This window comes from Homalodisca vitripennis, chromosome X (assembly GCF_021130785.1).
Source record: "Homalodisca vitripennis isolate AUS2020 chromosome X, UT_GWSS_2.1, whole genome shotgun sequence".
In the NCBI taxonomy this organism is placed as follows: Eukaryota; Metazoa; Arthropoda; class Insecta; order Hemiptera; family Cicadellidae; genus Homalodisca; species Homalodisca vitripennis.
This window is the reverse complement of record NC_060215.1, coordinates 57,161,611-57,176,253: the sequence shown is the minus strand read 5'-3', so window position 1 is coordinate 57,176,253 and position 14,643 is coordinate 57,161,611. Positions and strand designations below refer to the sequence as shown.

The 14,643-nt window shown below is 32.2% G+C and overlaps 1 protein-coding gene across 2 annotated transcripts in view; it reads left to right on the top strand.

Annotated features, from left to right (window-relative positions):
- Window positions 1-13,606, top strand: part of LOC124369026 (serine proteinase stubble) — a 69,672-nt gene extending 56,066 nt beyond the window's left edge. For both annotated transcript variants that reach the window (XM_046826699.1, XM_046826700.1), the window contains 5 exons: window positions 3,748-3,824; window positions 7,926-8,026; window positions 8,945-9,213; window positions 9,891-10,045; window positions 12,711-13,606. In XM_046826699.1, the coding sequence (XP_046682655.1) occupies window positions 3,748-3,824; window positions 7,926-8,026; window positions 8,945-9,213; window positions 9,891-10,045; window positions 12,711-12,872 (764 nt within the window). In that variant the 3' untranslated portion in view covers window positions 12,873-13,606. The remainder of the gene's footprint in view (window positions 1-3,747; window positions 3,825-7,925; window positions 8,027-8,944; window positions 9,214-9,890; window positions 10,046-12,710) is intronic.
- Window positions 13,607-14,643: the final 1,037 nt, after the last annotated feature.

Sequence of the window (14,643 nt, the reverse complement as noted above, 5' to 3'; positions counted from 1 at the left end):
AACTTATCTTATTAATAAGATAACTAATAACTTTTATCCTAAATTATAATGTATACTGTAAATATTGTTACAAGTCATTACAACACAACAGTCTAGCCATAACCTAGTATTGACATTACTAATAAAAAGTATTTAGTTACGTGACTGTAATTATCACTGAGAAATTCTACTTAGTTCTAATATTTTTTCACAATGACGTTTAATTTAATTTTTCATGATTTTTTTTAATCAATCATGATTATTTGATTGTTAATATTATTATTTTCAATTTTCCCGCAGTATTTATCAACGTGTATTTATGTCATTGCCTAGCACCAGCAACAATAAACGGAGTCCGCAGAACTACGTACGTCGGTGTGCTAAAATCTAGTTACGAAGCGTTACAATGACCTGAACATCAGGTGGTCTGTGGCGGTAGTTAGATTCAAGGCCGTTTTGATCACACAGCATGATTTATTACGCGAACGTACGGTGTTAAATCTTTAGCATTCTGTGTAGATTTCAATTCATAGCACGTATAAGAAAACGTAAAAGTACATTCGGGTTTATACGATATATAGATCAAGTGTATTGATCAACTTTTGTGAAAACAAAATTAAAGAAATAAAAGTATTTGGATTAAATGTGCGTACGATTTGTAAACATAAAAATGCTAATAATAATAACAAAAAAAAACAATAAAAATAATAATAATTCTTTATTGCTGTAAACAATTTACAAAATTATACTGCAAACGCCATTTCTAAAATATTGTTTTAAAAATTAACGTTACTAATCGTAGGCACAGTCAATGGATCTACTCTCTGTAAATACCATACAGCATACATATTATCCATATATTACGTGGTCATTCGCATAGTGTTCAATTGTAACAGTAACAACTATCAACCTCGTTTGTACATCGTTATCATCTCTGTTAATTTTGTAACAACATTTTTATATGAAAGTACAACAAAATTAATTGTGAAGGCTCTTCACCAACCCTTGAATCGTTGGTCAAGGAAATCGCGGGTCCAGCAGACTCTCAGCGTGATATAGACAATAGAGAAGGAAAACATTAGCAGAAGTCATTAGCTAGGGAACTTCCCACCTCAACCATAATTTCTATAATTCTTTGAATTTTTCCAAGACTTTCCTCAAAAATCCGTAAGATTCTTTGTAACGCAGTAGGGTACATTTTATATTCAAAACCGAACCACCGGAGTAATAAGCAATCTATTAAGAAATGGGTGTATAAATTATGGTTACTATAGTCACCACGAAAAACAGTCTCAGATTTATGTTTGGAGGGGTATTGTAGTTTTGAATATTTCAATTATTGTTTATGTAGAAACAAACATCTTAAATTAACTAAATAATACAACTTTTGGCGTTGTTCGTAAGTCCTAATAAATTAGAAGAACTTTAGTATTGAATTCGGAAGTCTTATTTAAATTAGAAAGAAGGCAATTTAGATTAGTTTTATATTTAATAATATAACTTAATGTTCGGAAACGATCAGCCGTAAAGTAAATTGATTCTTATTCTATAAACTACATGAATACTATTATAATGCTATTATTTGGTCATGCCAATGGCACAGCGTCTAATGTTCATTGTTTAGATTCTTATAGTTAAAATATTTAATATTTATGAATTAGTATCAATTTATAACTTTTGGTCACACTACGGCTGGTTTTATTTATGTTCAATTCCACTAGAATGTAAAAATTCTCTCATTTCTCGTTTCAACACTAATGAAACACAAAACCAAACGATTCTCTTACAATAAGTATATTTCTCAATCTAACTTCTTCTAAGTTTTCCTGTTCACATCGTGTTGAACCATTGCTGACACAATTACAACCTTGAGATGTCGGCCTCCCTGTGCAAAGCCATTTTTTGTCAACAGATGTTAAATTGAAACCACAGCGAGCAAAATTGTCTGAAGTAATTGTGGTAGCAATGTTTTGGCAAATGTGAACAGGAAAACTAATAGACGGTGGTTATAACACAGGCCGCGTAATCCTAGAAACTATCAATATCGTATAACTGTCAGTCGTTCAATATTTCGACTGAATATTATGGACTCGACTGAGGTACTACCATATTCAATTAGAATATATGATAGTGAGGAAATACGATCAAGTAAAATGTGATGCATAATCGACGTGAACTTCCCCAATTGCAGGTTGTTCATTCCCAGTAATATCGTGACGATTCAGCCCACCCATTATTATGGTAGCTCAGTGTTTGCAAGAACTGACAAAATTTCATTGCTTCCTTACCACCAGCAAATATTTTTTTGCTAGTGTTTTTAAGTTCTACTGATCCAACAAGACTTATGATCGAAGAACAACTACTTGAAGGTATTTAGCAATGTGCCTTCGGTGTCAACTGGCTTTATAAACTCGATAATCATAGAAAATGGAGCTGGTATCTAAACTTACTTGACTCAGAATTTTATAAAAATAGTAGTTAGATTTTAACTTACCTTGAAAATGTATGGCATAACTTTGATTTGTATTTGTTTCGATTAGTGTCATGTAAACTAACGTGTTGCATGTTAAATGCACATTTTACAACCATAATCAATAGTATCTTATTTTGAAAACGTAAATAAGTATTCATCATTAATATGTGTTTGTATGAACCGATGAGTATTCCAAACAGCAGCAGCAGTGCAGAACAGAGCAGTAGCAAAGATTTTGCACATTTGTAAATGTTAAGCTGATCGTTTTATAGTTTATCCACAAAGTAGAAGTTTCACGTAAGACTAACCTTTCATGGAAGTAATGGTTTTAACAGAACATAGAAGGTAATTTACGGCCAATGGTGTGCTTCTGGTAAATGGCAAATTGTATGATAGGTTTTTACGTTAGTTATAACTTTTTGTAGAGGTTTGTAGTTATTTTTTAATAATCAAATATAGATGCCATCCTAGGTCCAAGAGGCATCAAAAATTACATTCATAGGTAACTTAACTTTTACAAGTGTTCGTTAAAAGTGTTCAAACCCTTAACATATTTGTTTTGTGCCTATAGTGACGAATATTAATAAATAACCAATTGCCCGTCGAATCTACCACGAATAAAATCAAATAAAAACCAAAAATATGTTATTGCTTGTAATTTCAGTTAGTTCGAAGACAAGCAGTTACGTACATGTTGTTTATCGAGTAAAATTGTTAGCTGTATAATTTTAAAACAACTAAATAGTTGTTGCTAAAAATGTGTAAATTGTTAAATTGGTACTATTCTAGAAATTCCAATAAATTAGACTTTTCCTAAAGTCCAGATTCAATGAAAATTAAAATGCACTGTACAATATCACTTTGCAACATGTGAATAAGCTGTGAAGGACATTGGTTGACATCAAAACTGTTTTAAAATTTCTCACAGATGACAATGTAAATGACAGTTCAACATGATTATGAGAGATGACAGATTAAATGGTCAGTTTTGTCCAAACGTGAGTTTAATGATAACATCCTGGCTCGGAAAACTTTTACTTTGAAAATCTAGTGAGAATGACTTGAAGAAACAGAGGTATAGTTTTGAGAGTGGATTTGAAAAAAGAAGAGTGATGGACACAAGGTAGGGGCATGGGCACCGGACACGTGCGGTGTGGGGCATGCGCATTGCGCACGAGGACCGGCTAGTGGTCATCATCCTCACTCCTCAATCCTCACATTCCTTAGGTCTCAGTGTTCCGTCCTCACTACCATGGTTGCCGGGTCCTCACTAAATACTCTCATTCTGCTTGCAGTGTGCGGCCGCCGGCTCTTCCCGCAGTCCAGGATAGTGGGCGGAGAGAAGGCAACCTTCGGGAAGTGGCCTTGGCAGGTAATGTCTTCTTTAATGCTCTATGGCTTGCTTTTATTCGTTTCAGAAGTTTGCAGGGATCGTAAATTTAAAACTAAATTGTGACATTTATAATAATATATATATTAAACATTCAGGTGCGAAGTGGCGATATTTATAGATCTGAGAGACTAGTTTCCTAGTTATGCACTATGCACAGAGGCATATTTAAAGCTGCGGTAGACACAGCGATCACATAATGTGATCGCTGGGTAGACAGGCCCGCCTAAGCCGTCTGAGAAACGTAATAAACCTTTCAGACAAAGGTATACTTCAAGTAAAGATTTTGTATTGAACCAGATTGTTAAATTAATTAATTTTTAGTTTTACGAACACAATATAAACATATTATTCAGTGATAAGTTTGCATTAGTATCTTCCATCCGACCCTAAGATCAAAACAAAACTTCGATTTGTCCAGTGCCGTAGATAAAAATAATGTTTGGGTGATCCACCGCGACAGGGGCCTACCATCATTAAAGGGCACTCCCCCGCGAAATTTTCCTACACGGTACGCTAAAAATAGCCATTATAACTATTTAAAAATCTGAAAAAGTTCTATAGAAACTGCTTTTATTACAATTAAAGTTGTAATGGTCTGACAATTCATACGTGACTCCAAAAATATTAAGTTGTCCTGTGGTAAGATTTTTGATTCAGCAAGCTAACTGATTTATTCAACATAATTAAATACAATTTATGAACACATTCTACACCTTATCAGTATAACTTTCACACGTCGATCATCTATTTTACCTGTGAATCTGATACAAAATAATAAGATGAAGGTTATAAATTTTTATTGTTGTTTGAAGAAGCACAGAAATGATGAATTCTCATTATTGGATGATGGCTATAACAATGTAAACATGTCCAATGTTTTCCTCGTATATTTTCATAATATCCATAAATGTCAAAGAAACCAAATACCACTGAATGACCCATCACGAAATCTCCAAAACTACAGAATGGTTACATGGAACTTTGTACACAAAGTTTCTCCTCTCTTAGGTGCTCGGTAAGAAACGGGTTTGAAAATTTCATAGTCAACTCACGGGAATCCACGAAAAACCATGATATTTTCAATGACAATTTTTATGACATCCAGGGTTGTTAAACATTGAAATTACCATCTGGATACAAAATTAGGTCTATACATATGCTCAATATGTCTTGTTTACATTTTTCACAATCAACCGCGAGAACTTATGGAAATCTGTATTAATTTATCACGAAAATTATATGTAAATATTTGGCGCTGAGACTTGAAATTTTGAAGGATAGTTTAACCTTGAGTAATACTCTTCGTTAAGAACCTATTTCAAACATTTCGAAACTGATGGCGGAAATTTACGAAAACCTGCGATAGAGTCAATTTTAATTTTTATCACATCGAGCAGTTTTAATATTTAAAACGGAATGAAAATTTCAATTGAATTCTACAGTTACATTTGCAGAATTCGGGATGAACCGCAATCAATACCCCTTGATTACATTCCGAAATTTCCGATAGCCTAATATTGGGAGCTGACGCTTAAAAATACAAACTGATATTAACACTTATTGGGCCATAAGTGATCACTAACAAATAATGTTTAAAATTTCGTGATTAAATCTTAGTAACACGCGAAAACGGTAAACTTTTAATAGCCTTTTTAACTTTATTGTCATTTTGATGAACTTTAAAACACACAAATATAAAATTGTGATATAAATGAGTTAAATAGATCGCTGAGATTGTATTTAAATGTTATATCCAATTTTATAACAATGGTTTCATAATCGTAAAATACATAACTAACATAAAATGCAATATTTATATCTTTTGGGGACATAAGCAATGAGGCTTTAAACATAAAACATAGTTAATTGTTGTAAACTAGTTTCACCGAGAAAAGTGTCAACGGTTTATCAACTTAACTTGAAATTGTATGTTTAAGTTCACAAAAAAAACTATATTTAATTTGACTATAGCTGTTGAAAATTAGTCTCATTTAAATTAAATGAAAAATTATTTATTTACACAGGCTTATGGCCACATTTTTTACACTTAACCTGCGACAACATACAATTTAAAAAAATAAATTAAGTATTACCTTAAGAATAAAAATTAGAGAAATAATTACATTTAAACAATGTGGAAAAATTAGTATAATATTTTAACACATAAAAATGAAAATTTAACAAATTAATAAACTAACTACTGTAAATCGTATTACATATTACATCGTACATATTAAATAAAATTATACTTTTAATTGCACATAAAACTAAAGTAATGGTTTAATAATTTTCTTTAAGTTGTGGGGTAATAAAATAAATTCATGGTATATTGATTAATCATTACTGGATTTATACTTACATATCGTTGTTTTTATAAATGTTAATGAATCCAATAACTGTAAAATAGTTTATATTCGTACAGGTTTCATGAAATGACATAGTGACTAGTTGGAGACAGGAAAGACAGTATGATGTTATGCAAAGAATATCAGTTTATTAATGATCAATATCATAAACTATTATTATGTTGTTATTATTATACATGTGAGCTTTCTGTTACCCTATAACATATTATTATTACCAAACTTCAAGAAAGTAAAACATACTGAATTTATTAAGTTGATTTCTTGCTCAGCCTTGTCAGATATTTCACAACCATTAAGGCTTACATATCATAACAAACTAAAACTTATTGTTATTTATTCATAAAATGTTGTTCATCATATTTTAAAACAAATTACGTGTATATAATTTCTCTAAGATTTGGTGGAGAGGGTCCGGACCCCATGGATACGCCCACTGGATCTGTTCAGCGGCGAACAAGAAAGGGCAGGCTCGTGAAACGGATCGTAAAATTTGGAAACTAAATCGAAGTAGTTGTAATTTTGATGTATACAATTAACTATCAAGCTGGAACCTCTAATGTTTCATCATAAAGAACACGTGGTTTTTATATCTACTAATATCATGCAAATCTGTAGAAATAAAATTAGACATATATTTCAATCTGGAACAATTCAAGGTCAGTTTGGTTAATATACATGCATGTATATTAAGTTTAAAACTTTTTATGCTGGAACCCAATTTTTAAAGAGGACCGCTACTTATTTAAAATTAAATAAAGTAGGATCATATGATAGATTACATTGTAATTACAGAATAGTACACAAGAACGTAGGATAACTGCATACATATTCCTAAGTAGATGATGATGAAGATGTATGGTATGTATGGATGTAATAATAACGGTAGGAAAAACATTTTAATCGAAACCATTTCTTAAAGTTTAGGTTCATACATTTTAAACATTTAAATTTTTTACTTAATCCTTGCAATATGGATTTACTATGTGCAGAGTAAAATCCTCTAGAATTCCAAATGCATTATTCTAAAACATGACAGGAGGATAAAACAGCCATAAAAGGTGTTCCACTCTCAAAAACAATAGCTTACAACCTATTGCAGAGAAAAAAATGGGAGAGTTGGGAGATAGAAAAGCAGGAGAGGGTAAGATAATGCTGTCTGACAGTACCTTTAATATGGAATTGATAAAAGCGAATTACACCAATCATAAATCTAAGGAAAATCTGTGATACTAGTACAAGGAGGAATAGGATGCCCCTCTGCTTGATTGGGAAATCTGGTTCCATGTTCCCCATTTAAGCGAATCTCAACTTCGTTACAAGTACTCCAATTCTTGTACAGGTTTGTGTAGACCCAAATGTTAGACAGGAACGTGCTAGCCCTTCCACTTTGCTACATCATTGTTTCTCACACTAGAGTATAACAGCAAGATGAGAGCTGTGCACTGCTGGAATTCACTATATGGACTGGTTTAAAGTGACAGGCCAGCTTATACTGTACCCCACATTGTTCACTCAGTCAGACTGGTGTGAAAAGGCAAGGGGATTAATTCAATCAAGTTTTCCTTACAGAGTTTTGTCTCCTTATTTTGTCATAACAATCTGTGTCATCTGAAATGTTGAGATTCTGACAAATAAGAAACTAGAAGTGAAAAAAGTAGTTTCTACAGTGACTTTATAATGTTTTCCTTTAATCAACATTGTCTGCCTGTTTCAGATATCCTTAAGGCAGTGGAGAACATCAACTTATCTCCATAAATGTGGTGCAGCTTTGCTGAATGAAAATTGGGCAATCACAGCAGCTCATTGTGTAGAAAAGTAAGTATGAAACTGTACTGTAGTTGTCTCTAGGTTTTTGTTGTCTATTATTTACACTATGAACAATAAAAACGGACTGATGTAAAAAAATAATTGACCAATCTTTAAGTTTAGGTATTCACTTTTAAGTTGGTTACTTTTTTTCTCCTAAGACAAAAAATATAGCAAAATTTTTAATGATATCATTAGAAATTGTAGGCATTTAAACTGGAACTAACTAGCATTCAGATCCAATGAAAAACTGTTGATAGTGATATGAATTGTTTTATTTTCCTGTTTATTTTGTAACCTGGCACAAGGAAAAATGGCTGAAGATAACTATATAAATCTTAAAAGGCTAGCCATAACTCTGAAATTAAATATAAATTATGCAACCAAAAATCGTTTATGTTATCTTGAGAATAAACTACGTAATTAAAGAACTACGCAACATACATACTGAAAATACACTTCAAAAATTATACAAAGTTTGTTATTGAAATTTAAAGTAGCAATACACTGATTTCGGCAGTTTGTAACAATACATAAAGAACAAAGGAGGTCTTTGTAAAGTTAATTTGTACTAGTGTCTCAGTTTCAAAATTCTTTAAAATATAGCACATACGTAAAATAATCTGAAGATTTTCAACAGTGATAAGTACACTTCAATTGTTCAGTAGGTTTATACAGCACTTTGAATATGGCAGTATATTAAATATGATCATACAATAAAACCAGTTTTTGCTTTTTATTAACAGCCCACCCTCAGACAAAGACGTTCTTGACAAGCATCATTATTAGAGTAAATAATTTTTATTATCATTACAAAATCATTGTTTAACTGTGACTAAAAACACAAAAATATGAAAATGACAAATTTACATTTTGTGTATCCAAACTAGTGAAGAAAAAACTAACTGTTGTAATTGAATGATGTAGCGTTGCTCCAAGTGATCTACTTCTGCGTCTGGGAGAACATGACTTATCACTGGAGGACGAGCCATATGGCTATCAGGAACGAAGGGTACAGATTGTCGCCTCTCATCCCCAGTTCGACCCAAGAACCTTTGAGTATGATCTCGCGCTCCTGCGATTCTACGAGCCTGTTACCTTCCAGCCCAACATCATCCCTGTTTGTGTTCCCCAGGATGACACCAACTTTGTGGGTTCCACAGCTTACGTCACAGGATGGGGTAGACTTTATGAAGGTAATCATGTCTTTTTATGTAATAGACCACATCATATCTTGGTGCAACCGTATAGGCTATCTAAGTTATTATATATAATCTTAAACAATAACTGAATTATATATGAACTTTTGGTCCAGGTTATAGAAATAATAAAAATGGAAATATATAGAAATATTTGTAATAAGTGATGTATTTGATAGACTTTGTCAATAATATGTTTTTGTGAGTTTTAGATATAATTGTAAAAGTGAATTGTAATAGAAAGGTCAATCTTCATTGTATACTTGCATCTCAGAGTAAATTTACTTTGTAATGGTTTGAAAGATGGATTAATAGAATACAAGGAGTATTTCATGATCAAAAAATAATATGTGTGGTTTTAATAATTCTACTTATATCAAATCTTATTTTGAACTTTAGTTTGATTCTCAGATCTAAGAACAGAGCAACACAAATCCATTTTTACTGAAACTGAAAACACTGTGTGTTGATGTAATTTCACTTTAATAATACAAAATAATAATAAAATGCTGCTAGTAGTATGAAACAGGTATATATATATATATATATATATATATATATATATATATATATATATATATATATATTGTTATTTTCAATGATCTCCAGATCTATAATATACATTATAGATCTATACTACAAAGTATTGAAACAAGTAAACTGTTGTGTGACAGATGGACCACTCCCTAGTGTGCTCCAAGAGGTATCAGTTCCAGTGATCAACAACACAGTGTGTGAGACCATGTATCGTGCAGCTGGCTACATCGAACACATTCCTGAGATCTTCATCTGTGCAGGATACAAGAAAGGAGGCTTTGACTCCTGTGAGGTAGGAGATGAGACCACCATAATATTACTTACCGTTAACTCTTACAATACCACCTATTATTTATATACAATAGCACATAAAAGTTGCAATTACGGGAGTCTTCAAAGAGCCAGGGATAAATGCTGAAGGGGTAGAACAACTTCCAGCCGGTATAAGTGGGCTTCTAACCAAAGAGGCTTTTTTGGTGGTGAGGGAGCATTTATTCAGTTGCATGTTTTGTGTTGTAGTTAAATACCTTCTTGCCAATCGGGAAACCTACTTTCCTTCTTAGAGACAACAACTTCCTATTATAAACAGAATAATTGTAACAATTGGAAAGGTTTGAACGACTTCACATCAACTTTGGCATAGTTGGGGATCAACAAGAGGACATATAGAGTGTAGCTACAATCATAAAATATTTTGTTCTGCTTATTTATATCCCTGCGCTTACACAAATCTGAACTCTATATGGAACAGCAAACAATAAACAATAGAATGTATTAGAATAATCGTGATCAGCTGCAAAAGTTATCTTTATCTTTATCACAAATATAAATCATGTAATGGTTATTTCCTATTTTTGATCACAATAATTAAACATTACGTATTCTGTAAAATGTGCTATTAAAATGTATGTATATTCTGCATCCAAAGTTGGTAAGATCATGCTGATGTTGTGGTTTAATATACGTTATCATAAAAATAGACTTGAATTTACAGAGTATTGTGCAAGAAATACAGTGAAAATAATATTACTATTCAAACAATTATATTCTTTCAAAACATAAAAAATGTGATGGCAGGCAACTTAAAAAAGTAAACCATAACTTTTGTTTGTATTTCTTTCTACTAAAAAACTAGACTGTCCAGTTAAACTTAATCAATGAATCATATTTTGTTTGAAGACCTCTAAAAAACAAAATACTTCAATATTTAGTTTATTTCTTTAAGAGCTGCTGAACCCAAAAAGCCTGAAGTGCAACTCTGATTCAGTGGTTGAAATACCCAGATATTGTACTCGTACTTCTAACCATAGACAGCATTCTGACCTGTAATATTCAGGAAGACTCTAGAAACACAGTATTAGATACATAAATCAGGCAAGAGATGACTACTAGTTGGAGTCATTACCTTCTGGGGTTGTGCTACCCTGCAGCTGTCCGGCCTGGATTTTAGAGACTAACATCTTCCAAATGCAAGGAGCTACCAGTCTACCAAGAAGCAATCCAGAGTTAACGAAGGCCGGGAGCTTCCTGAGATCAAAAGATTCTAGAAGCTGGAATGTCTCAGTGAACAAGATATTTACAGGCCAGGAGCTCCCAGACTCCCAGAATGCGTAATATTTCAGAGTTCAAAATATTCTACAAGCAAGAAACTTCTAGACCAGAACTACCTAAAATTAATAAATTTTATGGAAATTTATTAATTATTAATAAATTAATAATTAATTAATAAATTAATTAATTATTAATTAATTTATTAATTATTAATTTTTTATTATTTATTAATTATTTTATTTATTTATTTTTTTTTTTTTTTTGCCGGAATTTTTATGGCTGCAAGCTTTCAGATGGTAGGAGCTTCCATTTCAGAGTCCTCCCAGAGAAAAGAAGCACTCAGAGACCTAAAACTCCCACAGGAGAGGTCAGGAGCTACTAGTGAATGGGAGTTCTCAGAAACTGAAAGCTCCAAAATGCTGAGTTTCAAGAGCATGAGCTCTCAAGGGCTAAAATCTCCAAGAGGCTAGGATTTCCCAAAAAGCAGAAGCTCCCAATTTCTGAATACTTGTAGTGACTTATTTCTTTTGATGTCAGGAGATTTTAAATATCAGGAACTCATGGGCACCGAGAATTTCTGGAGGCCAACAACGTACAAAGTGTGAGACAGCAACGCCAAACAAAATTATTTAATAGTGTCCCACCTTGATACTTGCATGCGTTAAAGTGTGAAGGTTCTAAATTATGTATGTTATTGTATTTAAATCATGGCAATTATTGTTCATATATATTAAAAATCTTAATCATACGGACATTAGTTTAGCAAAATAAATTTGATTCAGTTGAGTATCTTAGTATATTCATCAAATTGTTTTAACATAAATATAAATTTAAAATACAGTGTTTTTTTAATGTATTGGTAGAATATTGTGAAAAACCGTGTGATTAGTTAATGAAAAATCTAGCATGTATTTTTGGTACACAAAACATCGGCTTACACTTACTTATCGTGTTAAATTCATCACAATAAACCTGATTAGTAACATTGTTTAGCGCTTACTCATTCCATCTAATTCATATAATGATGCAATTATTCCAGGTCCAATAATCTGGATAATTTGGAGATCCAAATAACTGGGGACAGGGTAACAAGGAAACAAGTAACCAGGACCTATTGTGTTCACTCAACTAATCTGGGGTCTACACTCACTCACATTTTCCAGTTAGGGATTGAAACGAACATATGCTGTAGTTTCAAGTGAAGATTATATTAAGCTGTATTGCATAATGTAATTTCAGAGATCAGATTGTGATACGACAACCAGACAAGAGCTACCAGTGAGAGCCATCTCCTGGGGTATTGGTTAGTCTGAGGTCTTCTTGTGTAACTCCAAGTTCATAGTCTAGAACAATCAGATAATGAATTTATACCGAACAGACTGTAATATATATACTGTATTACACAGGGTGATTCCGGAGGTCCGATGGTAATACAACGACCTGACAAGAGGTGGCTGCTGGCTGGAGTCATCTCCTGGGGTATTGGCTGTGCGGAACCTAACCAGCCTGGGGTCTACACTCGCATCTCGGAATTCAGGGGTTGGATCAACCAGATACTGCAATTCTAGACTCAGTACACTGACACATCAACAGACAAGGAAGAAAACTAAGAACATTCTAGGTTACAGTGCCCTTTGGGAGTGATCTTATAAACTTCACAAAGTTTGTGTGACACCTGACATGAGAAGCTCACCAATCAACACAAAATGTAGTATGATATTAATGAAACACATACTGTGTGGTCTCTTTTCATACATTGATTTGGCCAAATTTTAGAGCAAAATATGCTACTGTAAGGATACATATCCTATTTTATTGTTTCTTCCTTATTTATTAAAATGAAGTTTTTGCATTACTGTTAGCATAGCCAAAGTATATAGGTTTTAATTTTACCAATATTTTACACTTTATGAAGACAACTGAAATGTCTCTATTTTCAGATACATGAAGGAACAACCAAACATGTAATGTTCAGACATGACTTATTAAGTTTAATGTAAGTCCTGACATGAAATTGAACACTTCTATTCAGTGCAAATTTTTATTTTTTGTACTTTGGAATCGCCCGTTGTTAGAAGTAGTTACTTTAAGTTTTACTTAAATATGTGATATCTTTATTGTACTACTGTTGTTTATACTGTGAAACGCTTGTATATTTTGTTATTTAATTATGGTGTTGTTCTAGTTAATATTTATTTATTTATTTATTATCTAGTTCACAAAAACTCATATGTCACTAATTATGTATTCAGCTATTTATTCTTACACAGCTGTTTTTACAGCTTTGTGTATTGTGATATGAACTTCATGAATTACACATTTAATAAATAATTATAAATAATAATAAATTTAAATTAAACCTCAATTTTGTTAGAAATAATAGTGTGTTCATTGACAGTGTTGAGTATTTGATCTTCGGTTTAATTTATTGCTGCTCTCAAAAAAAAAAAAAATATTGTAATCTGTTCTTTATTGAAACTTTTTTCTTATAAACAAATCATTAAAGATTGTTAAACTCTTATAGCTTAGTGAATCAGCTCAAGTAAAACTTGTAACAAATGTAAATTTGATACACATACTGTACATATGAATTAGTTATTGTACACTCCATGACCCTCTAATGGAAATTATTTCGTATAGATAATATCATATCTAAGGTCACTAAATGTAATCACTTAAGATATTAATTTAAATAAAATTTCCTTCTTATTTTAAAAATAAGATGGTAAACAACTCTGAAATATTAATCTGACAAGTAAACAGAGGAATCTGATGCATAAATAATAAATGAGTATAAACACTGATTCTGGTTTGTATGTTTAATTTTATTAATGATAAAATAATTTACTAGAATTATTTATTTATATATAGTTGAGGGTTGGCTCCAGACGTTGTCTATTACAGTGCAGAGGGTGGAGCAGGGAAGGGTTGTCCCAGGATCAGGGGAGGTACTTGTATGTGTAAGTTGTATGGTACAATGAGTTTGAGGAATATACGTTATCCCAACAAACAGAATTAAAAGCTATTGACTCTGTTCTTACTGAGTATGAAGGTCCGCCAGTCGCATTGAATGTGTTAAGCAGTTGCAAGTACACCTATTTGTGAATATACTGACTGCAACACTGTGCTTCTTTCAGAGTATTGAAAATTATAATTTCTGATTTAGGATCAGAGATAAAATATGATAACTATGACTTCTGATGCCAATCATGGATCTGTCCATATTAATGAAACTATGGATGTAGAGGAAGGACTTATATGAATATATTCTTTCCTTGGCCGCTGCCATAGTTTGGGGTATCACAACATTTTTTTCCAAATAATAGGCTAGTTGCTTGA